General features: G+C 52.9%; 3 protein-coding genes across 5 annotated transcripts; 2 read left to right on the top strand and 1 right to left on the bottom strand.

The window, feature by feature from the left end:
- Positions 1-322: 322 nt before the first annotated feature.
- On the bottom strand, positions 323-8,632 carry CCDC159 (coiled-coil domain containing 159). Its single transcript, XM_065917821.1, has 14 exons — positions 7,691-8,632; positions 5,684-5,928; positions 5,369-5,595; positions 4,596-4,742; positions 4,382-4,415; positions 3,970-4,058; positions 3,797-3,878; positions 3,408-3,603; positions 2,732-2,799; positions 2,571-2,647; positions 2,111-2,232; positions 1,811-1,893; positions 682-798; positions 323-513 (listed from the first exon to the last, which is right to left on the bottom strand). The coding sequence occupies exons 1-14, from the start codon at positions 7,699-7,701 to the stop codon at positions 509-511; spliced, it is 1,503 nt and encodes a 500-aa protein (XP_065773893.1). The 5' UTR covers positions 7,702-8,632; the 3' UTR covers positions 323-508.
- Positions 8,020-10,495, top strand: TMEM205 (transmembrane protein 205). 3 transcript variants are annotated; one of them, XM_065917822.1, is made up of 4 exons: positions 8,020-8,114; positions 8,653-8,760; positions 8,861-9,024; positions 10,154-10,495. In XM_065917822.1, the coding sequence occupies exons 2-4, from the start codon at positions 8,661-8,663 to the stop codon at positions 10,457-10,459; spliced, it is 570 nt and encodes a 189-aa protein (XP_065773894.1). In that variant the 5' UTR covers positions 8,020-8,114; positions 8,653-8,660; the 3' UTR covers positions 10,460-10,495. The 3 variants fall into 3 exon arrangements, with proteins under 3 accessions (XP_065773894.1, XP_065773895.1, XP_065773896.1); XM_065917823.1 differs by having other exon boundaries at positions 8,046-8,179; XM_065917824.1 differs by having other exon boundaries at positions 8,065-8,198.
- A 1,977-nt stretch (positions 10,496-12,472) lies between these two features.
- On the top strand, positions 12,473-23,335 carry RAB3D (RAB3D, member RAS oncogene family). Its single transcript, XM_065917820.1, has 5 exons — positions 12,473-12,654; positions 14,175-14,441; positions 15,166-15,284; positions 15,374-15,498; positions 20,484-23,335. Exons 2-5 carry the CDS (start codon positions 14,214-14,216, stop codon positions 20,669-20,671), a joined length of 660 nt encoding a protein of 219 aa, XP_065773892.1. The 5' UTR covers positions 12,473-12,654; positions 14,175-14,213; the 3' UTR covers positions 20,672-23,335.
- Positions 23,336-23,950: the final 615 nt, after the last annotated feature.

Genomic DNA, 23,950 nt, shown 5'->3' with positions numbered 1-23,950 from the left:
GGGGCCTCGCGATGTCTCATTAGCGTGATCGGGGCGGGGCCCCTGGGGCCCCCACTTGCTTTTGGGGGCGATCCATGAGGGAACGAAGACGAGGTTAAGAGATGGGTGCTGGTGGATGCTGAGAGGAAGAGGGTGGGAAGACGAGACCCTCCCTCTCTGAGCCTCAGTTTCCCCATTTGGTGGTAGGGACAGCAGGCAGGATCGCCAGGGTACCCCAGAAAGGAAGACTGGTGGCTAGTGGGGAAGAGACTGGTCACTCAATATCTGGACAGACTGACTTCTGACCTGTCATATACTAAATCCAGCCTCACACCGTCCCCTGACTCTAGACCCACATATCCTGTTCAGCCCCTTGGTCTCCACATCTTGCCCAAGACTGGGTAGTAAATTGAAGGGGTCACTCGCAGGCCCAGGAAGAAGCAGGAGCAACAGTTCACAGGCAGAGGAGGGTCTCAGCTAGTTTATTTTCTTTCTGGAGGAGTCTTCAAGGGAGAGCAGTCCCAGCTGCTCAGGCTGTGGAGAGAGAGGGTGGGTCAGAACCTGGCTTGGTCCAAGGGACCCCAGGCGTGGAGGTCAGGGAGCAGATATCCAGGTTGGGAGTTGGGGGTGGTGCCCAGATTCGGATTCCAGGGCAGGCCAGAGGGGAAGGGAAAGGTGGGTTGGGGAGGGGAGGATCCGCACCAGGTGGGAAGGAGCTGCGGCTCTTGCTGAGCAGTAGCTGGGGAGGGCCCTGATCCGTGTCTGAGTCCGAGTCCCAGCAGGGGAGAGGAGGGCTCAGGCATCTGTGTCCCTTATAGCCTGCAGGAGGGACATGTGCGATTCTATCATGAAACCTGAATATGACCCTTGAGTGGTCTGTGAATATGAGCCCAGTACCCTTGATATAATGTGATCCTCGATCATGTCCCTTGAATGTGACCCAACATGATCCCAAACTATGATCTCAATTGATGACACATGAATTTTACCCCATTCGTGTGTGTGTGTGTGTGTGTGTGTGTGTGTGTGTGTGCTAACTTGCTTCAGTCATGCCTGACTCTGTGCAACCCTATGGACTGTAGCCTGCCAGGCTCCTCTGCCCTTGGAATTCTCCAGGCAAGAATACTGGAGTGGGTTGCCATGCCCTCCTGCATCGGACCTTCCCGACCCAAGGACCCAACCCATGTCTCTTATGTCTCCTGCACTGGCAGGCAGGTTCTTTACCACTAGTGCCAGTTGGGGAGTCCCAAATTTTATCCCACTGACCCTTAAAAAAGATCAATGGAAAAAAAAAAAAGATCAGTGACCCTGAGTGACCCTTGGATGAAACCTCCAGGGACTCTCTAATGTCACTCCAGAACATTATTTAATGTGACCACAGAATAAGACCCAACAGACGACTTCCCTGGTGGTCCAGTGGTTAAGAATCTGCCTGCCAATGCAGGGGACACAGATTCCATCCTTGGCTTGGGAAGATCCCACATGCCATGGGGCAGTTAAGCCCATGCACCACATCTGCTGATCCTGTGCTCTGGAGTGCCCAAGCTACATCTACTGAGCCCATGAGACCTAGAGCCCATGCTCTGCAACATGAGAAACCACCTCAATAAGCAGCCCATGCACAGCAACGAGAGTAACCCCTGCTGCCACAATTTGAGAAAGCCTGTGTGCAGCCATGAAGACCCAACATAGCCAAACATAAATAAATAAATAACGGGGGGAACCCCAACAGATGTGACCCCCAAATATGGCTTCTGAATGTGACTTCCATGTGTGAAGCTGGAGAATGATCTCCACTCCCAACCCTGGAGTGCTGCTCAGCCCCCCTCACCCCTGAGGTTTGCGGCCCTGGGGCGGCCCCCTGAGGATATGGCGAGGCCATCAAAGGAGTTCTGCAGCACATGCACAGCGGACCTGTGGGAAGATGGCGATCTGGACGGGAACTCTGGACTGCTCCAGGGCTGGGGCAGGGGGACTGTGGTGGGGGAGGGGTGGAGAAGAGTCCCAGGAGGAGGGGAGACCTGGACTCAGGTGGGTTCCAGGTTCTGGTGGTCACTGCTCGATCTGATTGGGAGGAGAGGGCAGGGCAGATGAAGGTCAGGGGTCAGAGGTTACAGTGGGAGCTCATCACCATATGTCACCCAGCTCCTTCTGGAGGTTATCCCTCCAGGAACTACTGCATCCTGGTGGCAACTCCTCAGTCTCTAGCCAGTTGGCTGTCTCGTACCCTTGCTGCTTCATCTTGGTTAGGACCTGAGGTCAGGAAGGGATGGGGAAACAATAATAATAATAATAATGGTGAAAGGTGTGATATAGCATTTATTACATACCAGGATGCTTTTAAAGAGCTTATCACTCAGCTAATGCAGCTACTCCGTCAGGCAGGGCTATATTGTTACATCCATTATACAGATGAAGAAACTGAGGCTCAAGGAGGGAAAGTGACTTGATCACAGTCACATAGCAGTAAGTAGCAAAACTGAGATTTGAACCCAAGCCTTCTGGCTGCAGTATGATGGTAGAGACCAGCAGAGATCCCCATACCCCAACACACACAAGGTTCCCCTCCCACCCCATGCTGCTCTGCTCACCTTGCGGCACTTCACCTGTGTCTTCTGCATCTTCTGGATGTTCACCAGGTTCTCCGTGATCTCCTGTTCCTGTGCCTCTGTAGGGGGAGGGGACTTAAACGGGCCAAAGCTGTAGAAGGACCTCCACCCTGCCCTCCCGGCCATGGGCTTTGGGCACTCACGGAGCTTCTGATAAATGAAGGTCACCTCCTCTCGTACCAGCTCCAGCTCCTCCCATAGGAACTTCTTGCTGAGGAGACAGGGCAGCCTCTGGCCTCCCGTATCCTGGCCTCCTGCTTTCCCATTTGCCCAGCTGCCTCCCCCAAGCCACTTCCACCTTCCATGTTTCCATCTGTTCAACTACCATCCCCCAGAGGCTTGTCCCCTCCCCCCACCTGCCTACCCACCTTTCCCCTTCTACTACTATTCCCCCACCTCCTACCCCTCCCCTACCGCCACCCCTCCTCCCCTTCTGACCTTCAGCCTCCTATTCCCTCAGGCCCCCATTTCCTGGCTTCCAGTTCCCCATCTGGCGCCCTTGACCTCCCATACCCCGACTCTGCCCCTTCTCCACCACCTCTCCCCTCCAGTTTCCCATCTCACCCATGTCAGCTTTCTGATCCCCTGAGCTCCCTTCCCATCCCCGTCTCCCCTTCCTCTGGCCTCCCAGTTTCCCGCACAGCCTCACTGCCTCCTGCCTCCTCCATCACCTCCTCTTGACCCCCAAATTTCCATGGCCCTCCAGACTCCCTTGCTCATTTCCCCTCCCATTTCCCCCATCCCACCTGTGGCCCCCTTCTCCCTGGCCTCCCTTCTTTCCTGAAGCAACCTCCAGGCAACCCTCCTGGCAACACCCACCTGTCCCGGATCTCCTGGGCCAGCAGCTGCAGGCAGCGGGTGGTGCGGGCCCACTGCACCTCCTCGTTGTCATGCAGGGTCTTCTGCAGCCCCTGAAGGCCTTGAGCCAGGGCCTCATACAGCTCCTGCCGTCCCTCCACCACATCCCACTTGTGCCCCTCCTTGTCTCCCTGGTGGCTCGTGGGGCCCAGCACCTCTACAGAGATGGTGGGAACTTGCCTGAGCCCCACCCACAGCCCTGAGCCTAGCTTTGAACACAGCTTGCCCTAACCCTCACCAGACCCTGGCCTGAAACCCAAACTCATCCGATTTCTCCCACCCTGGCCTGACCTGGCTGACCTTGACAGGGCCAGCCTCCAGCCTTACCTCGACCCTTGGCCAGTTCTCACCTTCCAGCTGTTGGATCTTGATTTGCTGCAGGCAGCTCTCCTTCTCCAACAGGGTCACTGAGTGGTTTAGGAACTCGAAAGCCTGGGCCAAGAGGTCAGGCCTAGGGGTAGGAGCAGGGGTGAAGTGGGAGGGGATGGAGACAATTTCTGGGGGTGGGGCCGAGGTGGCTCACCTTGGTCTGGGCCTGTAACTGACACTTGAGTGACTCCAGTTCACATCTCAGAAGCTTCTGGCAGTCAGGAATCATTGTGGTAGACTTAACTGTGAGCAGAGGTGAGGGTCAGCCAAGGCTGAGAAGGGTGCAGGTGGGGGCAAGGTCAGGGCAGAGGTCAACAGAGGTTCAGGGCGGGGGGGTGAGGCAGGGGACAAGGTAAGGAGCTGGGGTAGGTTGAGGCAGAGGGAGAGGAGTAGGGGTCAAGGTCAGAGACAAGGATGAAGGGCAAGGTCAGGGGCAAGGGTCAGCTGATGACGGGACAGGGATGAATGGGCAGCAATGGCGCAGGTCCAGTGAGGAAGGGGCAGAAGGTGGAGGTAGGAACTGGTGGGTCTTCTACCCACAGTCTTGTTGGGTGGAAGATTCTCACCTTTGGTTTTGGAACAGCTGGTCTCCAAGGGCTTCTAGAGAAGGGGGACATGAGGGCAGTAGAAATTCACCCCTGGGCTGCATCCTTGCTCACCCTAACCCAGGGTGTGGGGGTTAGACATGATTTGGGTCTGCTGAGTTCTGGGTGTCCTAGACCCCCAAGGGCAGGCAAAGCTGCCTCCAGGCATATGCATGCACCCCCAACCCCACCTCACCTCTGCCCCAGCCTGAACACGCTCAGAAGTGCATCTTTGTGGCAGGCATGGGGGCTGCCCCTGAGAACACACAGCTTCAGAGCCCTCACTCCGGCTTGGACTCAGGTAATGGCCCTCTTCTTTAGGGGCAAACGGCATCAACATGGTCTGCAAGGAGCACCAGCAACCCCTGATGCACAACCACACACGGTCATCGAAACACAACCATAGACACACAACCTCAGACACAGAGATGCATGCTAAGTCATAAGACCCAGCACATACTCACACCCATCTCAGACATACAACCACAGTCACAGATACACAGGCAATCACACCCAGAGACAATCACAGACAGAACCTCATTAAGACACATAATGGGCTTCCCCAGTGCTCAGACGATCAGGAATCTGCCTGCAGTGCAGGAGACCTGGGTTCAATCCCTGGGTTGGGAAGATCCCCTGGAGAATGCAATGCTAACCCACTCCAGTATTCTTGCCTGGAGAATCCCATGGACACAGGAGCCTGGTGGGCTACAGTCCATGGGGTAACAAAGAGTCAGACAGGACTGAGCAACTAACACTTTCACTTTCACAAGACACACAATGGGGCATCCACTCCATTCATTCAAGTCCTTTTTAGTGCAGGCCTGGCTGAGCACTGGGCGCTGTTCTGGGTGCTGAAGACATAGGGCGTGAGGGTTCTCAAGAACTCTCTGCCCCACAGCCCCCACCCGAAGCCCTGCAGCAGTAGACTGAGGTGTGGCAGGAAGGGGTTTCCCAGGTGGGGTAGACCTTAGTGTTGCTGTTATGGCTCTTCGGAAGATCCTGGTCATTACACGGCTCCTGTGGGTCTGAGCAAGGGGTGGAGGGAGACCCATGTGACTGACACCCTGTGTCTCTCCCTGGCCTCCAGGCTTCAGCTGTCACTGTGTTTTCAGGTGCAGTCGGCTGTGAGGTCTCTGGCTCTGGGTTCTTGGACCAGTGAAATGTATATTCCGAGGTCTTTTCTGAGGAAGTGCCTGGGAAGAGGGATGGGTGGTGAAGGTTTCCTGAGAGCCAGCCCACAGCATGCCAGCCCCCCAGCCCCAGGCTAGTCCCTCAACGAACCACAGCACTTGTCACACTTCTTGTGAGCAGGCGAACACGAACCACAGCACTTGTCACACTTCTTGTGAGCAGGCGAACACGAACCACAGCACTTGTCACACTTCTTGTGAGCAGGAGAACATGAACCACAGCACTTGTCACACTTCTTGTGAGCAGGAGAACACACGTTGGAGGATGAGGGAAGTGAGCGGTAGCAAGGCACGGAGTACTCAGGGTCCAGGGGTAGGCCAGCCAGAAGAGGGTTGCTTTGAGTAGGGGGGACAGAGGGCTGCACTGAGACCAGCTCCTGGGTCCTGACAGCCCCAGGTCCTCCCTGACACCCCAGAGTGGCCGCAACCCCCTCAACACAGGCTTCTTAGTTATGGTAGGAGCCAAAGCTGGGTGAAAGATGATCCTAGCCCCAGGGGTTGGACTGGACAGTGAGAAGAACCCAGAAGTTCCCACAGAAGGAACTGAGGTCTGAGATAAGACTAAAAGGAAAAAAAAAGATCTTAACACTGGCCCTAAAGGAAGAACATCCCTGGCAGGAAACAGCATGTGCCAAAGCTTAGAGGTCTGTCTGTGCTCCTGATGCAGGGAGTCGAGGTTCAGTCTCTGGTCAGGGGGCCTAGATTTGATCCCTGGTCAGAAAACTAGATCCCACAAGCCCACAACTAAAGATCCCAAATGATGCAACTAAGATCCAGTGCAATTAAGTAAAAAAAAAAAAAAAAAAAAAAAAATATATATATATATATTAAAAATATATATATTTTAAAAAGCTTGGAGATCTGGAACCAGGTGCTCTGTGCTGATAAAGTCAGGGTGGCTGGAGGCAGAGGTCCAGGAGGAAGCAGCAGGAGGTTGACAGGACAGCTCAAACAAGTCAGGGCAAGCCAAGCAGGGGAGTTGGGAACTGGCTCCCCAGTAAATGAGAGCCATAGAATGTGAGAAAGAGGGGCACAGCATATCCACTTAACAAATGTTAGCTGAACTGAGGCCCAGACCTGCACTAGGTAAGGCTGGGAACAGGAAAGGGCTCATTTCTGAGTCTCACATACATACCCCCTGCCCTTCCAGTGTAGTGAGGGCTGGCACAGCTGGAGAAACCTGGGACAGGTCTGCCTGGAAAAACCTCCAGGTGAAGGGCATCTTGCCATGGATCACACTCAGCCAGAAAGGCCACAGTATAGGGCTTTCTCTTCTTCTGTCCTTTCTGGGCCCTCTGGTATCCTTCCCCTAGCCCAGTCCTCCTGGAAGACTCCTATATACCCTTAAAACCTTACTCAGTATCACCTCTGTAAAATCTTCCTTAATCCCTTTTTAAGCTCATATTTTCTGAACATTTTGCTGAGTGCTGGGCACCACCATAAGTCCTCACTGGGTTTTCACACCCACCCTAATAACTTGCAAGAGTTATTATTCTTCCTGAACTGTTCTAAGCTACCCCTTCAAAAGTTACTGCCTCAGGGAGGTCCTCACTGCCAGAAACAGTACAGCATGATTTTTTTTTTTTTTTTTCATGATGATGATTAAGCAAGGAGACCCTCCAGTTGGATGGCCGGTGTTCAAATCCTAGTTTTGTCCCCTTCCCAGTTGTGTGATGTTGGGATGATTATGAAACCTCTCCAAGCCTCAGTGTCCCCAACTATAAAAATGGGATATCATTCTACCTACTTTACTGGGTTGTTGTGATTAAGTAAATTAATCCATACCAGTGCCTGATACACAATAACGGGAACTCAGTGTTTGTCTTTGAAAATTACACTGAGGACTTAGTACTTTGGAATCATAGGAGTCCTGGGAGAGAAAAAGGCAGGATGCATTTCTGAGTGACAGTTGCAGGCAGAACACCAGGTCGATCCCCACCCCAACCCGTCTGCAACATCACCTGTTTCTCCCTCAGTCACTCCCGATAGAATTCTCGGAGGAAGGGGGCGGGGTCATTTGCCTGGGCCCCGCCCCCGGGGCCTTGAATCCTGCGCCCGCCAGGCTTCCGACCCCCTTCCACCCCCACCTACCACATACCACCTGCTCATGCTCTCCCATCAGGGACCGCGAAGCCAGTCCCCAGCTGTGACGCTGAAATTTGATCCCGTGGGGACACCATCCCATTAAAACGCGAGGAGCCCAAAGGTAGAGTCACAGAGAGGGGTGTGGCTGACAGTTTAGCTCCGCACCCGCCGATGCAACCGAAGGTCTCATTGGCGCCTTTCCGCTTCCGCAGATCCTAGGATCCGCGGTGTAATTGGATGAGAGTCCGAAGACTGGGCGGGATCTCAGGCTTGGTTTCCGCTTATCTATTGGTCAATATTTAAGAGGGCGGTACAGGAGATACAGATCTCCGATCCGATTGGCTTCTGGCTTAGCTGGGAGGCGGGACGAATTCTTGGTCCCACGAGGGCAGGTAGCTGAGGAGGTCCGCGGGCCACCCCCGGAGCGCGGGAGTGAGGTACCGAGCCCAGCAAGCCTGACACCCTAGATCCAGCCCGGGACTCCTGGGTGCTGCGGGTCGAGGTCCGGGTCCACTGGTGGGGTCGGTGTCCTCCGGATGAGATTTGGGGTTTCCCAGGATTAGAACGCGTCTCTGGGAGGTGCTTCGGGAATGTTCTTAGCGATATCTGGCAACCTGTCATGAAAGGAGTGGTCTTTGATGTTAGAAGTGGGTCCCTGGGGTGATATTTGGGAGTCACTGGGGTGATCTCTAAATATCTAGGGCTGCAAGCTTGAGCTGCTGAAGCTGAAATTTGGGGGTCTCAGAGGTGGCATGGATGTTGGGGTCCAGAGACCCTAAGATCTTGGGGGCTGACATTTGGAGAGGTAGGGTCGGGCATGTCACAACTGTTTTGGGTCTTCCCCACCCCATTCCTGGGCTGCTGTCCAGGTATCTCTGCTGGATAGACCATGACCCTGGCCTTGTGCAGGCTCACAGGGTCTGAAGGCCACAGGGCAAAGATAAATCTCTGACTTACCTGGTGCCTCCTTCTCAGGACTGAAAATGGAGGAAGGCGGGAATCCAGGAAGCTTGACTAAAGTGGTCCATCTCCTGGTCTTGTCAGGGGCCTGGGGCATGCAAATGTGGGTGACCTTCATCTCAGGTAGGGATCGTCGGCCTGGACACCATGGATGCCCGCGGTGGGGACAGGGATGAGAGAGGGTCCTTGGACGTGTCCTAAAACTGGCCCCTGCACCCCACAGGCTTTGTGCTTTTCCGAGGCCTTCCCCGACATACCTTCGGTCTGGTGCAGAGCAAACTCTTCCCTTTCTACTTTCACATCTCCATGGGCTGTGCCTTCGTCAACCTCTGCATCTTGGCTTCACAGTGTGCCTGGGCTCAGCTCACATTCTGGGAGGCCAGCCAGGTATGCGGGCTTGGGCTCCACTACCCTCTGGACATTCATTCCCAGGACCACACTGAGCACCTATGATACCTTTGTGACAATTAAAACAAAACCCCCCAAACCACCCCGCCTTCCTGGTGTACACAAAGTTGGTCTTTGGATACCCTTGAGCAGTGCACAGCCTGCGCAACCATCCCCAGCAGCCCTGTCTATTCCCCCAGGGTCTGTCTGCTGCCTGATGCTCCCTCTCCTCCCCGACTGGGCCTGCAGCCAAGCTGTGGTGACTCAGCTGGGCTGAGGCACTGACCCCAGCTCATTGTTTAAAAACTAACCTGACTGGGGATTTACCGTCCCCCACCCCCATCCCCGGAGAAGGAAATGGCATCCCACTCCAATATTCTTGCCTGGGAAATCCCATGGACAGAGGAGCCTGGTGGGCTACAGTCCATGGGGTTGCAAAAGAGTCGGACACAACTTAGCGACTAAGCAACGGCAACAACAACCCCCATCCACACATTTTACCCAGCCACAAGGCAAGGAGCCACCTCTGTGTCTCATGTTTCTCTATCCTGCCCTCCCCTGACCCCATTATGTCCCTCAGATGTGGGCCAGTAAGGCCTGAAAGGGGTTTCGATAACCTCACAGACACTTGAGGGAATATGGGCAACTGGAACTTCGGGGGGCTTTAATTCTTTCCCTGTGGGCCCAAAGTCAGCTTCTAGGGACTAGGCTGGGGCCACAAAGGAGATAGGCCCTGTCTTAGGCTCTTTGGGGGAAATGAGGGAACAGTTACCATGGTGCTCTGTCCCAACTCAGGGAAGAGAGGCTCTGCCCATCCTTAGTTCTGGGGAACAGTTGGGTAGGAGACAGGCTGTGTTCTGGAAAGTTCCCATCAGTGTATCAGAAGAGAAGCAGCTCAGGAATTTGAGGGAGAGAGGAGACAGTGGTGGAGCCTTTCCTTAGGAACTGCGGGTCTCAGGATATGAGAGCTGGAGCTCTGTTTGGGTTTGGGGATGGAATTGGAAGGTCTGGCTTTGGCCCGATCCTGTCTCCCATTCCCCTCTGGCCTTTGAGGATGCACAAGGATATGCCCTGGGGCCCCTCCTGCCTCCCAGGCGTGGCTCACCTTGTCCTCCCGCTGCCCCACCAGCTCTTCTTGCTGCTCCTGAGCCTCACACTGGCCACCATCAATGCCCGCTGGCTGGAGTCCCGCACCACGGCCGCCATGTGGGCCCTGCAGACTGTGGAGAAGGAGCGGGGACTGGGCGGGGAGGTGCCGGGCAGTCACCAGGGCTCGGACCCCTACCACCAGCTGCGGGGTCAGGACCCCAAGTACAGCGCCCTCCGCCAGCAGTTCTTCCGCTACCACGGCCTGTCCTCCCTTTGCAATCTGGGCTGCCTCCTGAGCAATGGGCTTCATCTGGCAGGCCTCGCCCTGGCCCTCCACAACCTCTAGCTCCCACTGACTCTGCTGGGGCCCCAGAAGTCAATAAAGGCTTCTTTGGAAATGACTGCCGTCATCTTTCTTCAACTGGGAAGCAAGGAAGGGGTGGGGCAGGCGAGGGCTGTTGTTGCTATTGTTTATTCACTCAGTCGTGTCCTACTCCTTTGCGACCCCATGGACAGTAGCCTACCAGGCTCCTCTGTCCATGGAATTTCCCAAGCAAAGAATGCTGGAGTGGGTTGTCATTTCCTTCTCCAGGGGATCTTCTCAACCCAGGGATTGAACCTGCATCTCCTGCCTTGGTAGGTTGACTCTTTACCACTGAGCCACCAGGGAAGCCCTTGTAGTCAAGGATAGAGCTGAGGAATTCTGTTTTCCCATTCACGTGGCATACTAATTCAGAGTGTAGGATGTTGCAGCCCCTAAGCTCGTCCTACAATGGTGCCACTTTTGAGCACCTACTGTGTGCCAGGCATGGTGCTAACCATTACACACATCATGTATTATGGTAACAACAGCTGGTACTGATCCCTAGAGGACAATTGTATTTTTTCACCTCACTGACATTGGGAATGGTCGTGTGACTTGCCTTGGCCAATGAAATGTGAGCAATGTCACTTTTGAGAAGAACTATACAAGCCAGTGCCTAATTCACCACATCTTCCCCTGTTTGCAATGATCAGTGTGAGGGAGAAGCAAACCTTGGATATAAGGGACTTGTGAACACAGTAGGGGAAGGAAAGAGTGGGACAAAGGGAGAAGGTAGCACTGACCTATATACACTACCATATATAAAATAGATAGCTGGTGAAGAGTTGCTATATAACACAGGGAGCTCATCCTGGCACTCTGTGATGCCTAGAGGGGTGGACTGGGGGAGGGGAGGGAGGCTCAAGAGGGAGTTGATGTATGTAACCATGGCTGATTTGGGGTGTTGTATGGCAGAAACCAGAGCCTGGTGGGCTGCTGTCTATGGGGTCGCACAGAGTCAGACACAATAAGCGACTTGGCGGCAGCAGCACGGCAGAAACCAACACAACATCATAAAGCAATTTTTCTCCAATTTAAAAAAACAAAAGGAAGCAAACCTTGGATGTTGGGTGCCATGGTGACTGTGAGGCTGCTTGTTACTGAGCATATACCAGCACTTCCTGACTGACACACATCTCAGTTCATCCACACTAGCCCTTGGAGTTGGCTAACATTGTTCCCAGAGGCAGTGGGGTTTCACTGAAGTTCAGCAAGTGGCTTCAGGTGCAGTTGTTTGAATTAGGACCCCAGCAAAGCCTGAACTTTAAAACTTTTTGGTTTAAAAATTTTTTTGGCCACATGACATGTGGGACCTTAGTTCCCTGAGCAGGGGATCAAACCCATGCCCCCTGAAGTGGAAGCATGGAGTCTTAACTACCAGGCCGCCAGGGAAATCCTAAGCCTGAAATACTAGAAATGCAGATGCTCTGCTGTCGGCCTGAAGAGAAAAACCACAGTTGGGCCTGGATGTCAAATTTTGTGGCCTCAGGTCAGGGCCTGCCCATCTCTGATTTCCAATTTTTTTATCTGTAAAAGGAGGGGGTTAACTCCTCAGGGTATTTGGAAAAGGTGTCTAGCCCAGTTTAGGGTCAGGCGCTGCACTTTATAAACAACAAACTCATATCAGAACCCTTACCCAACCCTGTGAAGTGGGGACCCTCGTTAACTACCGAACACATGATGGATGGGGAAAATGAGACCCGGGGAGGTTAACTTGTCCAAAGCGACAAGGACTGGAATTGGTGGAGCTGAGATTCGAACATGGCTCCAGAGTCCGTGCTCTTAGCTGCGGCGCACAAGTAGGAACTCCACGTCTGATTGGTTGAAATGAAATGTTTATTGGCAGGGAACAGACAGCTAGCTGCGCGCTTGGAGATACTTCCAGCCCCTCCCCCGCCCCACTCCGCCCCCGCCCGGCCCCACAAGCCCCGCCCCGGTTCCTCCCCGCCCTTCCCCAGGAGCGGCCCCTCCTCTCGCTTAGGGGCGGGGCCGGCGCGGGATCCGGGTGGCTGCTGGCAGCGGCGGCGGTGGCGTCTGCGACTGCAGGGTCTGGGTCGCAACCAGGGCCAGGTCGCAGAGAGTTCGGAGGCAGAACCCTCGCGACCAGCGTACCCTCCAACGCGAAGTGACTCCCTCGGAGGGAGAGCACTCCAGCCCGCGCCTCCGCGTCCCAGCAGGTCTCGGGGGGAATTGGGGCTTAGCGGGGGAGGGCCGGGGGCCTGGGGAACAAAGGCAGGCGGCGGGGGACGCCTCTTCCCTCGCCCCCACCCAGCTGGGCTCATCGGGATCGTTAATGGGGCGCGGGCGGGGCAGACAGCCCAGCTGGGGACAAGAGATGTGACCATATGGTGATGGGAGGAAGCTCGGAGCACCCCAGCACTGGCTGGGGCGCCCCACATAAGGTGACGAGGGGGTCAGGACAGAGCCCTCTGGGGTCCCTTACCTCGTGCCTGGCCTGAGGGAGAGTCACCAGATGGTCAGATAAGAGGTGGGACCGGCTGACAGGTGGGCTGAGGGTGGGGCGGAGTTGGGGCCCCATCCTGGCCGCCCTGCCTAGCATGGGGAAAGCCTTCCTGCCTCTTCCCTTCCCCTCCTCAAACTTGTTCTCCCGGAACACGGGGTGGGGCAGAGGGCTGGGCAGGAAAGGCGGGCCGGCTGGGTCCTCCTTTTTAACCTGGATAAGAGCCCCAGGGGGTAGTTGAGAAATGACTTTGCCAGGGGTGCCTTTCCTGGTTACCCCCCATTCACCCAGGCCTTCTGGGGCCTCCCTGTGAGGCTCAGGGAGCAGCCCTCACAGCTAGGAAAATAGGCCTCTGCAGGGACTGAGGGGGTGCGTGGCCCCAGATGTAGCAGCCTTATCTGTGGGGACAGGTTGACAGGAACGGCCCATCCAGGTGGTCAGGGTGGTGACTGGGCTGGGTGGTTTCCTTGGGTTGGAAGACCATCTTTCTGGCCTCCGTGGCCTGACGCTGGGCTGGGGTGAGTCAGCCTTCCTGGGAGGCAGATGGGCCCAGCCCCTTTGACAAACAGAAGGTGGCAGGACCCATTTGGGGGTAGAGCTGGGCATTAAACCCTGGGGTGTATCCACTGAAAGCCCCCTCCCCATGGGCGTCAGGGAAGGACTTAAAGTTGGCCTGAGTAGGGGTGGGCAGGTGGCTAACACCTGCCGAAGTCAACTCCCAGGCCCTGGGTGGTGGGGGGGGGGGCAGGGAATCTATCCAGCTGACAGCCCCAGCTCCCCCCAGCTCACACTTGGACCACGCCAGCTGCTCACCCTGAGGCAAAGTCCACATTTGCACCTTCCGAAGGTTCTGGTTCCTCAGCAGACACTTGCATTTGGCAAACATCCCCATTTTCTCGGCGAGGATGCTGAGGCCCCACAAGGGCAAGTGACGCATCCAGGATCACTTGACTTCCAAGTGGCAGAGCCAGGATTTGAGCCCAGGTCCGGTACATGAGCTTCCCAGGTGGCTCTGTGGTAAGGAAACTGCCTGCTGATGCAGGAGACCTGGGGTTGGGAAGATTTCTTGGAGGAAGAAATGGCAACCCATTCTGGTATTCTTGCCTGGAAGATCCTATGGACAGAGGAGCCTGGCAGGCTACTGTCCATGGAGTTGCAGAGTTGGACACAACTTAGCGACTAAAACAACAACCAGTGTGGACACTGGGGCCATTCCTGGTGTTTTTTTCCCTTCAGGGCTCCAGCTCTCCCCATCCCAGGAGGCTCCCTGCCAAGATGGCATCGGCTGGAGACCCCCCGACAGGCCAGCGAGATGCTGCGGACCAGAACTTCGACTACATGTTCAAACTGCTGCTCATCGGCAACAGCAGCGTGGGCAAGACGTCCTTCCTGTTCCGATACGCTGACGACTCCTTCACGCCCGCCTTTGTCAGCACCGTGGGCATCGACTTCAAGGTCAAGACAGTCTACCGCCACGACAAGAGGATCAAGCTGCAGATCTGGGTGGGCCAGCTGTCTGGCGGCTGTCTATGGGTCTGCCGGCCCAGACAGGGGCTGGGGTTCCTCCGGGCAAGCTCAGGCAAGGGTATAGGGCTGTAGGGAGGGGTCCTGAGTCAGAAAAAGTGATCCAGAGTCGGGGAGAGGGCTTGGGGTAGGTGTGAAGAATAGCAGGGGTCTTATCCATGAAGTGCATTCATCAGAATGAGGGGGATTTACCCTGCCCTCTAGAGTCTGAGGGGGAGGCAGTACCAAGCCAAGCCGAATTAGAAGATCTGGTGACGAATGGGTAAGAGGTTTGGGTACCCTGTTGGGACCGGCCCAAAGGGTCCCACTGAGCTTCTTCAGAGTCATGCTTATGCTCCCAAAGCACCTGCTGGTAATGATTGTCATGGTAATGAGCATCAGGCGGTCTGCATCAAGGTGGTACCCTCTGGTCGAGGTGGGTGGCTGTGGTCATGAAGTTGGTTCTTGGAGATGAGGTCAGAGGGGGCTTATGAGTCTTTGCGAGGCCACCGACCCCTCAGACTGGGAACCCCTCAAGGACAGGGTACATACTCCCTCCATCACACTAGAGCAGGCCCATATTTCTCCCCATTAAATCGGGGGCTGTGAGGGCAGGTCCATGTCCTGGTCATCAGACTGGGGCTGTGAGGCTGGGGTGCCCACCTGGAGAGGTAGGGTGGGGAATGGGGTGGCTTCTAGATGCCCGACCCCACTGTGTGCCTAGGACACGGCGGGCCAGGAGCGCTACCGCACCATCACCACCGCCTACTACCGCGGAGCCATGGGCTTCCTGCTCATGTACGACGTTGCCAACCAGGAGTCCTTTGCTGCTGTGCAGGACTGGTGAGTGCTTGCTGACCACTGACCCCCTGACCTTCACTCCCTCTCCCTGACCCTAATCTCTGGCCTAACACAGCCCTCCAACTCCACAGGGCCACGCAGATCAAGACCTACTCCTGGGACAATGCTCAGGTCATCCTCGTGGGGAACAAGTGTGACCTGGAGGATGAGCGTGTGGTGCCCACCGAGGAAGGCCGGAGGCTCGCCGATGACCTTGGTCAGTGCCCGACCTGGGCTACAGGCCCTGGGCCGCCCAGAACCAAACCTCCATCCGTGTGCTTGAGTCCCAGGTCTAACCACAGTCACCAATACTTTGCCCTTTGAAGATCTGCCCAGAAAAATACCTGCATGTATACCAGCTGCTGCATTTAATTCCAGAGGATTTACCCACAGATAACCTTTACTGCCTCACTGCCCTGGGAACCCAAACTCAGCAAAACCATTTCTGGGAATTTAGCCTACAAACACCTGCACCCATGTGGGAAGTGACGGGTGTATCAAATTACAGCACAGTTAGTAGGAGGGAAAGCTTGGCAGCTTCCCAAGTCTCTCAGGGTGGGGGAAGCAGCTACACATAAAATATAGTCACATGGGGGAGTACTATGCAGCTGTGGAAAAGGATCTGGCCATACTTTATGTTCTGCAGTCTGTGGATATATGGGTAAGTGGGAAAAGCAAACTGCAGAATAGTAGGTATGGCTGCTTCTTTTAGTCCAGGGATCAGCAAACATTTTCTTTTTATGGCTACACAGTGAAGCTTGTGGGATCTTAGTTCCCCAACCAGGGATTGAACCCATGCTCCCTGTAGTGGAAGAGAGGGGCCCTAACCACTTGACTGCCAGGGAAGTCCCATGCCAACATTTTCTTAAAAGGCCAAATAGGAAATATTTTCAGTCCTGGGGTCTAACTGTTCAGCTGTGCCGGAAAGCATCCTTGGATGATACATCAATGAATGAGTGTGACTGTCTGCCAATAAAACTTTAATTACACAAATAGGCAACAGCACCTGAAACTAACAGGATAACATGATATGATAAATCAGCTATGTACATGCATGCCCAGTCGGTCAGTCATGTCCAACTCTGCGACCCCACATGCTGTAGCCTTCCAGGCTCCTCTGTCCATGGAATTTTCCAGGCAAGAATACTGGAGTGGGTTGCCATTTCCTTCTACAGAGGATCTTCCTGACCCAGGGATCGAACCCGTGTCTCCTGCCTTAGCAGGCAGATTCTTTACCACTGAGCCACCAAGAAGGCCCAATATACTTAAATTTAGTACTTAAATAAATACTTAAATTAAAAAGAAAATAGGCAACAAGCCAGAATAGGCAACAAACTGGCCTGCAGCTTGCCAACCCCTCCATTAGTGTTTAAAAAGGGTGAGAATAAGGATGTATATTGATGTTTGCTTAAAGGAACTCTGGAAGGATGCAGAAGGATCTAGTAACCGTGGTGACCTGGGATGCTACCAGGGTTGGAGGGGAACTTTTCAGCCTATCTTTGTGAATCAGGTGAATGCATTATTGATTCAAAGTTTAAGCTAAAAGAAAATCTTGTCCTGGAGTATTCTAGGCCCTCCCCGGCACTTTCTGTGCAGAGGGAATGTAACCACTGTGCAGGGAGGGCGAGTTACAGACCGAGACTCTGGAGCTAGAATCCCCTCCTGCAGCCCACTAACTGTGTGACCTCGGGCACCTCACCTACCCTCTCTGCTTCCATTGCTCCATCTAGGAAACGGGTAAAAACCTCATCTACCTCATAGGGCTGTTAGATTAAATAAGCAAATCCTGGCCCTGATTGAACATTAACTCAGGTTATTTCTTGATGGCTTTGTGATCTCACACCGGTGACTTTAGCTCTCTGGGCCAGCACTTCCTCATGTGTGAAAGGCAGATAATATAATAACAGCCCCACCTGGTTAGGTTGTCAGGAGGGTTCAATGAGTTATGATGCGTGAAGCAGTTCTAACAGAATCCTGCATACATGTAGGCTGCATCTAAGTGTTAGCTAGCATGATTGTGAACTGCTGCTGATGTTTGTACCTAAAACCTAAGATTCACTGTCTGACCCTTTGCAGAGAAACTTTGCAGACCCCGGGACCATAACTGTTCCATCTTTCTTTTCCTCTTTTTTCTTGCCATCATTTGTTGGAGAAACCGGGGCTTTGTTCTGTGGAACGTCTCCCGTTTGGGATTTGACTCTGCTCCTTCATGCTGCCATTTTACCTGCTCCTCTGTCCCCCGTGTTTTAGGAACCTGAGCCTGGGTCTCATTTACAGATGTGCTGGCAGTCAGCAGTTGGGGCCCTGCCATAGGTTGTAATACTTGAGGATGCTGCCCACACGTTTTTTGTTGTTGTTGGCTGCAACACACGGGATGGGGGATCTTAGTTCCCTGACCGGGGGTTAAACCCTCGCCCCCTGCGTGGTCACACAGAGTCTTAACCACTGGAACACCAGGGAGGTCCCCTGCCCATACCTTCTTGTGGAACACATCTAGTTACTGAGGGGGGGGGGGGCAGATTCCCGCTCTGCCGTTAAAATATCAGACAACAAATTGGGAGATGGATTTGGACCCCAATTTTGTAAGAAAAAAATCCACACATAAGTGCACACATACTGCTACCCACTACAAACCGAACCCCAACAATTATGTATTTTTTTTAAAAGTGGAAAGCTAAATGTCAAAACATCTATTGTAGTTGTTTCTGGGTGATAAGATTACATACAACATTTTTAGCTGTCTTGATATTTTTCAGTAGTTTCTCCAGGGAATATTTATAATCAGAAGAAAAAAAATGTTTAAAAAAAACAAACGGGGACTTCACTGGTGGTCCAGTAGTGAAGGCTCTGCACTTCAACTGCAGGAGGCGTGGGTTCAACTCCCTGGTTGGGGAATTAAGATCCTGTTGTGTGGGGCAGCCGAAAATTAAGTCTTAAGAAGAAAAACTCAGATTATTTGAGGCAGAGATGGACATAATTAATGAAATGCCAAATTTGCCTAGGAAGACAGTGGGGGTGACATTGATGATCAACAGGCTCAGAATAGAGATCTATGTTCGTGCCCTGCCTCTGTCACCCACCCATTCATCCATTTATTCATCCATCCACTCATCCATCCATCTATACATCTATCTATATTCATTCATCCATTCATTCATCTATATATCCATCTCTCCATCCATCCATCTCCCTGTCCATCCATCTATACACTCATCTATACATCCATCCATTCATCCTCCCATCTACCCATTTATTCATCCATTCATCCACCTGTACATCCATCCATCTAAATACACATTATTCATCCATATATCCCTCTACCCACTCATCCACCCATCCATCTGATCAATCATTCAGTCAGTAGTTTCTGAGCACTTGCTCTGTGCCAGGCCCTGGGCTGTCGTTGTGGACAAGGCAGATAGATATCCTGCCCTCTTGGTGCGGGTGTTCTAATAGTGGAGACATAGATGGATAATTATACATTTACTAATTACAGTGATATTTTTATGGTGCTGCATGATAATGACAAGGGCTAGAATAGAGGCCTGTTTACCCTGTGCTGTGTGTAATACAGTGGACATTTGTCTGAATTTCTGGCCTACCTTGGGAATGGCAGATGGGGACACACTGGGGACCATAGCTCCCAGCAGGTGGAGCCTGAACCAGGGTGCAGGAAGGACAGTCATGTGCACCCTTATTTGCAGGTTGCTGGGCCACTTCTTGTAGGCCAGGAACTCTGGGCAGGTCCCCAAAGCATTTGTACCACCTCTCACCTTTTGCTAAGTGGATAAACATTTTTTTTATGCTTTGTTGGGTCTTGTTGCAGTGCTGGGTTTTCTCTAGTTGCAGAGCATGGGCACAGTAGTTCCAGCACTCAGGCTTAGTTGCCCCAAGGCATGTGGGATCTTAGTTCCCCAATCAGGGATCAAACCTACATCTCCTGCATTGGAAATAAGATTCTTAACCACTGGACCACCAGGGAAGTTCCTAAACATTTCTTTTTTTTTTTAAGAGAAAAAGTTATGATGATCCCTGGGATGCTAAAAGTCTATTCAAATCTGCTTCACCCTCCCCCTCCCCAAAAGGAATCAGCCAGCCTGCCCTCCCTCCTGAGGCCCAGGAGAAATGTTTATTATTATTTCAGCCAGGCACCCTGAGTGTGTTAATCTGTGTGAATTTACATGAGTGACTTTCCTGCTATGTACCTCAAGTTTTCCCATCTGTAAAATGGGCTGTAATAGCATAGGGCATTCCCTAGCAGTCAGGTGGTTAGGGCTCCACCCTTCCACTGTAGGGGGCATGGATCCAATCCCTGATCGGGAAACTAGGATCCCACAAGCTGCATGGCCCAGCTCCCCCCACAAAAAGTATCTACCTCAGACTGAGTGACTGGGCATGCACAGAGCATCCTTAAATGAGTTAATTTACGTAAAGTTCTTAGAAAAGTGCCTGTCGCATAGTAAGCATTGCGTAAGCACTGCCTGTTATTGTTATTACTGTTTTTAGTGCACGCTGTAGGCCAGGAACTGCATATATCGTATGCTCTCTAAAACTCTGCGAAACCTGTCATTGTCTGACTGACAGAGGTTACAAACTGGGTACCCCTGGGCTGAAGCCAGTCCTCTTTTGTTTGTCCTGGAGCCTGTGTTCCAGAACATGTGAAATATTTGACTGTGCTTAAAAGGTCCACATAAATATCGGGCTTCGTGGGCACCCTGGCCATGCCTTCCTGTGCAGCAGAAATTGGATAGAGGATGAGTGCCACTTAACTGGGGGAAGACTCTTGCCACCACTGCCTTGTAACAAAGAGATATGCAAGGTAGTCCAGGCAAGCGCTGCTGTCACACATTTTTATCAGCATCAGCAGCATCGTTGTTCCCATTTTACAGAAGAGCAAACTGAGGCTTAGAAAGACTAAGACTCTCAGTCAGGGTCCCCCAGCTGCATGAAGGTCAGAACTAGGCTTGGAACCCAGGTTCGTGTGATGCCATAGCCCAGGTTCTGACCCCCCAGGGTTTCACAGATCTTCCTATCTTTTTTTTTTATAAGCCATTTATTATTTTTAACCCCCCTCCCCCCAACATATAGGATATTAGTTTCCAAACCAAGGATCAAACCTGTGCCTCCTGCAGTGGAAGCACGGAGTCTTAACCACTGGACCGCCAGGGAATTCCCAGATCTTCCCATCTTATATTCCTCCAGGTTTTGAGTTCTTTGAGGCCAGCGCCAAGGAGAACATCAACGTGAAGCAGGTCTTCGAGCGCCTGGTGGACGTCATCTGCGAGAAGATGAATGAGTCCCTGGAACCCAGCTCTAGCCCTGGCAGCAACGGGAAAGGCCCGGCCTTGGGGGACACCCCAGCCCCACAGCCCAGCAGCTGTCCCTGCTAGAGATGACACCCCCACCCCACCCCCTCCTGCCTCGGCAGAGACTGTAACTGAGGCATGAGCCACAAGGGCTGTCTCCAAGCTCAGGGCGCCCCCGCTTCCCATCGGCCGCCCCCACTCCCGCATGGCGTGTTCTCTGGCCATGGCCACCAGCCTGCCCAAGCTGCCCCTGTTTCAGGCTCCAGACCCTGCACTGCGGGCAAGGTCTGGGGTAGGGGCGTGCACGAACTTGCTGCTTCCTGGTGTTGTCATGGTGATGGTGGGCACGCACACGGCACGTCCCACTCTGCCTGGTGAAGAGGCAACCACCATGCCTTCTGGGTTAGAACCACTTATCCGCATCTGTTTCTGAGCTGCGCATTGTTCGCGTGCTGGCCAGAGATGGTTCTTCTCACTCGTGCAGTTGGGGTGGGGGTGGGGAGTTGGTGGGAGGGATCTCAGAATTCATCCCTGGAGATGTGGAAGGCAGCTCCTTTCTCAGGATCGCCCAGTCTGCCTGTGACCCAGGGTGGTGGTTTTGCATCGCCCAGACCCCTCCCGTCTGACCTGCAGATCTTCTGCCTGTGAAAGCAGTATTATAGCGGCTTTTCCCAGAGTGCTCCCTACCCCCACCAGCGGCTTCGGGAACCCCAGAAGTGCCTTCTGAGCTTCCCCAGAATTTGCTCGACCCTGCCACTGTTACAGTTGACCCACTGCATTCCCGATCCAGAATAGAATTCTGGAAACTATGGGCTGCTCCGGGCCAGGCAGAATCATGCATTCCTGCTGAGGACTTTTTACCAGGAGTTAATTCAGAGTTAGAAGCTTAGACTCTCCTGCCCCAACCTGCCTTCCATGGGCCCTGTTTGGCTGGTAATGTTTTAAGCAAGGTCTTTCCACATCCCATATCCTGCTAGAAAAGGAAATTGAGCAATATTCCTGTAGTGTAGCCCGCACTGCCTGGCGGCTCTCCATGTGAGGACGTCAACTCCTCCCACTTGAAAAACCTTGAAGACTCAGCGCTGGCTTCCCGAGCCATGTTATCTCTGGGGTCTAATGATGTTCTCTGCTAATGGAGGAGCCACAGGAAAGAACGCTTTGGCGTTTGGCTGGAGGGGCAGCAGGGAAGGCCGAGATGGGCAACGGCTGTTGCCACTTGCATTTCCCAGATGCCGCTTGGGAGTGGCAGGCTGAAGGCAGATGGGCGGAGAACCAGTCCCCCTGGTTGATTGAGGCACTAGTGGGGAACCCACCAGGTTGGGTGTCCCCAGCTACCAGGGGCTCCTGCTGGGAGGTGATCATTTTGACACCTTCCTGGCCCCATCAGCTCAGTGGCGCTTCCCGCCCACCTGAATCCAACCTTGGTGACACAGTTCCTCTTTCTACCCTGGAACACTGATACCCCAGAACTTGACAGACACTGTGAGGACAGCCAAAGTGTCTGATTTGTCCAGTCTCCCAGCCCCTGCTGCCAAAATGATTTTCTGTAGCCTTGAGGATCTCTGCTACTTCCTACCAGGAATGGGGAAGGTCTGGGTCAAGTTTAGCATAATTATTACCTTTGCAGAAGCTGGAGATTGAATTTGTTTCTAGAGGGCCCTGTTCACCCCAAACCAGGGACTGCCCTTAGAGCGTCAAAAGTGGGGATGTTTTTGTACGCCAACAAACTAGACTGCGATGAAAAGGACAAGTTCTTGGAAATACACCACATGAGACTTATCAGAAGGTTTGGGGCAGGGGAGTCTAAAATGTTTGTTGCTTTAACATAAAAGAGAAATTAAAGCAGCTAGAAAAAGGTTTCTTAAGACACACCATGGCCTGTCAAGATTCCCTTTGCCTGTCCATTTTCCTTAAACTGCCAGAAAAAATATGTTCAGTCAGAGTGTCACTATCTAGGGGACCAGCTGACTTGTGTGATGGCCTGTGTGATAAAAGACAGCTTTGGCTGCATGTTGCACCTGACCTGGCCTAAGATTTCTGTTTACACAGATTTTTCAGCAGTTCAACTCCAAGTTGCCATTGAGACAGCTGCCACTCTTGAGGGTTCTCTCAAGCCTGGGAATGATGTAGGAGAATTTTTCTTGTTTGGTCTAAAAATGGTGTTAAGTTTTTATCTTATGATGTTTTGGGGGGAGGTTTAACTCCTGACTGTCTGGAAAACAAGCTGATGTCCTCAAAGATCACTGGGAGGGAATGGAGGTTTGTTGAGTTTACAAACAAAAATTAAGCCAAAAGCTGTGGGAAGACAGCTTCCTAGTTCCAGGGAGGCTGGGATCTGGGGAGGTGACTTGAGGCTGTATCCTGTATCCCCGCCGTGCCTTCATATTTTTTGCTTTCAACTTGTCTTTCCAATGTCAGCAGGAAATTGCTGTGATCGCTTTTTGGGGTTTGAGGCTATGTTTGTTTTGCTTTTCTCTCTTTGGCTTCTCCGGGGATCATTTTCTTGAGTGTTTCTCTCCCAACTCCATTGAAAACAAAACAAGGGGTGAAATTTGATCTCAGTGTTGAAGTGCTAATTCCAATAAGTGACTTCTCCTCCATGATCCCAAAACACACCAGGAGAGAGCTCTAGACCTGATTGTTTATATTTCTGGGTGTGGTTCTCCTTGTGTAAGTCATTCTTGGATGTTCACTCTTAAAGATGTGCACTTTTCTCGAGAAAATAAAAAATTAAAGTTGTTATGCCCAGATGCTGTGGTTCTTTTCTTTCCATTAGTAAAATGGAGTTTCCAGGAAGAGGGCAGTTGAATCACAGCCAAGTGGAAAGTTGGTCAAGGGCCATGTGTGATGCTGCAGAACCTGAATCAGGACAGGGAGGCTCATGTCTGGGGCGCCTCTAGTTGGGTTGATTTCTGGTGACCTCCATGGTGGCTCAGATGGTAAAGAATTTTCCTGCAGTGCAGGAGACCTGGGTTTGATCCCTGGGTCGGGAAGATCCCCTGGAGAAGGAAATGGCAACCCACTCCAGTATTCTTGCCTGGAGAATTCCATGGACAGAAGAGCCTGGCCGGCTACAGTCCATGGGGTCGTGAAGAGTTGGACACAACCGCTAACACTTTCTTGTCACTTTCCAGTGGTCTCAGCCTGCAGCGGCTTGAATCGGGGCTTCATTTCCTGGCCGGAGATTGAGGCTGGGCCTCAACAGTGAGAACAACAAATCCTAGCTACTAGACCAGTGGTCAGTGACAAGGCCCTGGCTCTTTTGCTTTGCAGAGAAGAATTTGCACAAAGACAGAAGGTAGTGAAACAAGTGAAGTGTTTATTAGGTGGAAAAAGAGCACAGGTGGACAGATGTGAAACTCT

The sequence above is a fragment of the Muntiacus reevesi genome, chromosome 1, assembly GCF_963930625.1.
Source record: "Muntiacus reevesi chromosome 1, mMunRee1.1, whole genome shotgun sequence".
Taxonomy (NCBI): domain Eukaryota; kingdom Metazoa; phylum Chordata; class Mammalia; order Artiodactyla; family Cervidae; genus Muntiacus; species Muntiacus reevesi.
The sequence above is the reverse complement of the archived record's forward strand: the minus strand, read 5'-3'. Positions and strand labels throughout refer to the sequence as shown.

What these genes read in the sequence shown, in the direction of transcription:
- CCDC159 (XM_065917821.1), bottom strand. An exon ending in CAGCTGTTCCAAAACCAAAG is followed by an intron (nt 4,059 to 4,381) that starts GTGAGAATCTTC and finishes CTCTGCTCACAG; the next exon opens with TTAAGTCTACCACAATGATT. An exon ending in AGTTACAGGCCCAGACCAAG is followed by an intron (nt 3,879 to 3,969) that starts GTGAGCCACCTC and finishes CTCTTGGCCCAG; the next exon opens with GCTTTCGAGTTCCTAAACCA.
- TMEM205 (XM_065917822.1), top strand. Translation starts at nt 8,661, where the DNA reads ATGGAGGAAGGCGGGAATCCAGGAAGCTTGACTAAAGTGGTCCATCTC. An exon ending in GTGGGTGACCTTCATCTCAG is followed by an intron (nt 8,761 to 8,860) that starts GTAGGGATCGTC and finishes TGCACCCCACAG; the next exon opens with GCTTTGTGCTTTTCCGAGGC. An exon ending in CATTCTGGGAGGCCAGCCAG is followed by an intron (nt 9,025 to 10,153) that starts GTATGCGGGCTT and finishes CTGCCCCACCAG; the next exon opens with CTCTTCTTGCTGCTCCTGAG.
- RAB3D (XM_065917820.1), top strand. Translation starts at nt 14,214, where the DNA reads ATGGCATCGGCTGGAGACCCCCCGACAGGCCAGCGAGATGCTGCGGAC. An exon ending in GGATCAAGCTGCAGATCTGG is followed by an intron (nt 14,442 to 15,165) that starts GTGGGCCAGCTG and finishes CTGTGTGCCTAG; the next exon opens with GACACGGCGGGCCAGGAGCG. An exon ending in GAGGCTCGCCGATGACCTTG is followed by an intron (nt 15,499 to 20,483) that starts GTCAGTGCCCGA and finishes ATATTCCTCCAG; the next exon opens with GTTTTGAGTTCTTTGAGGCC.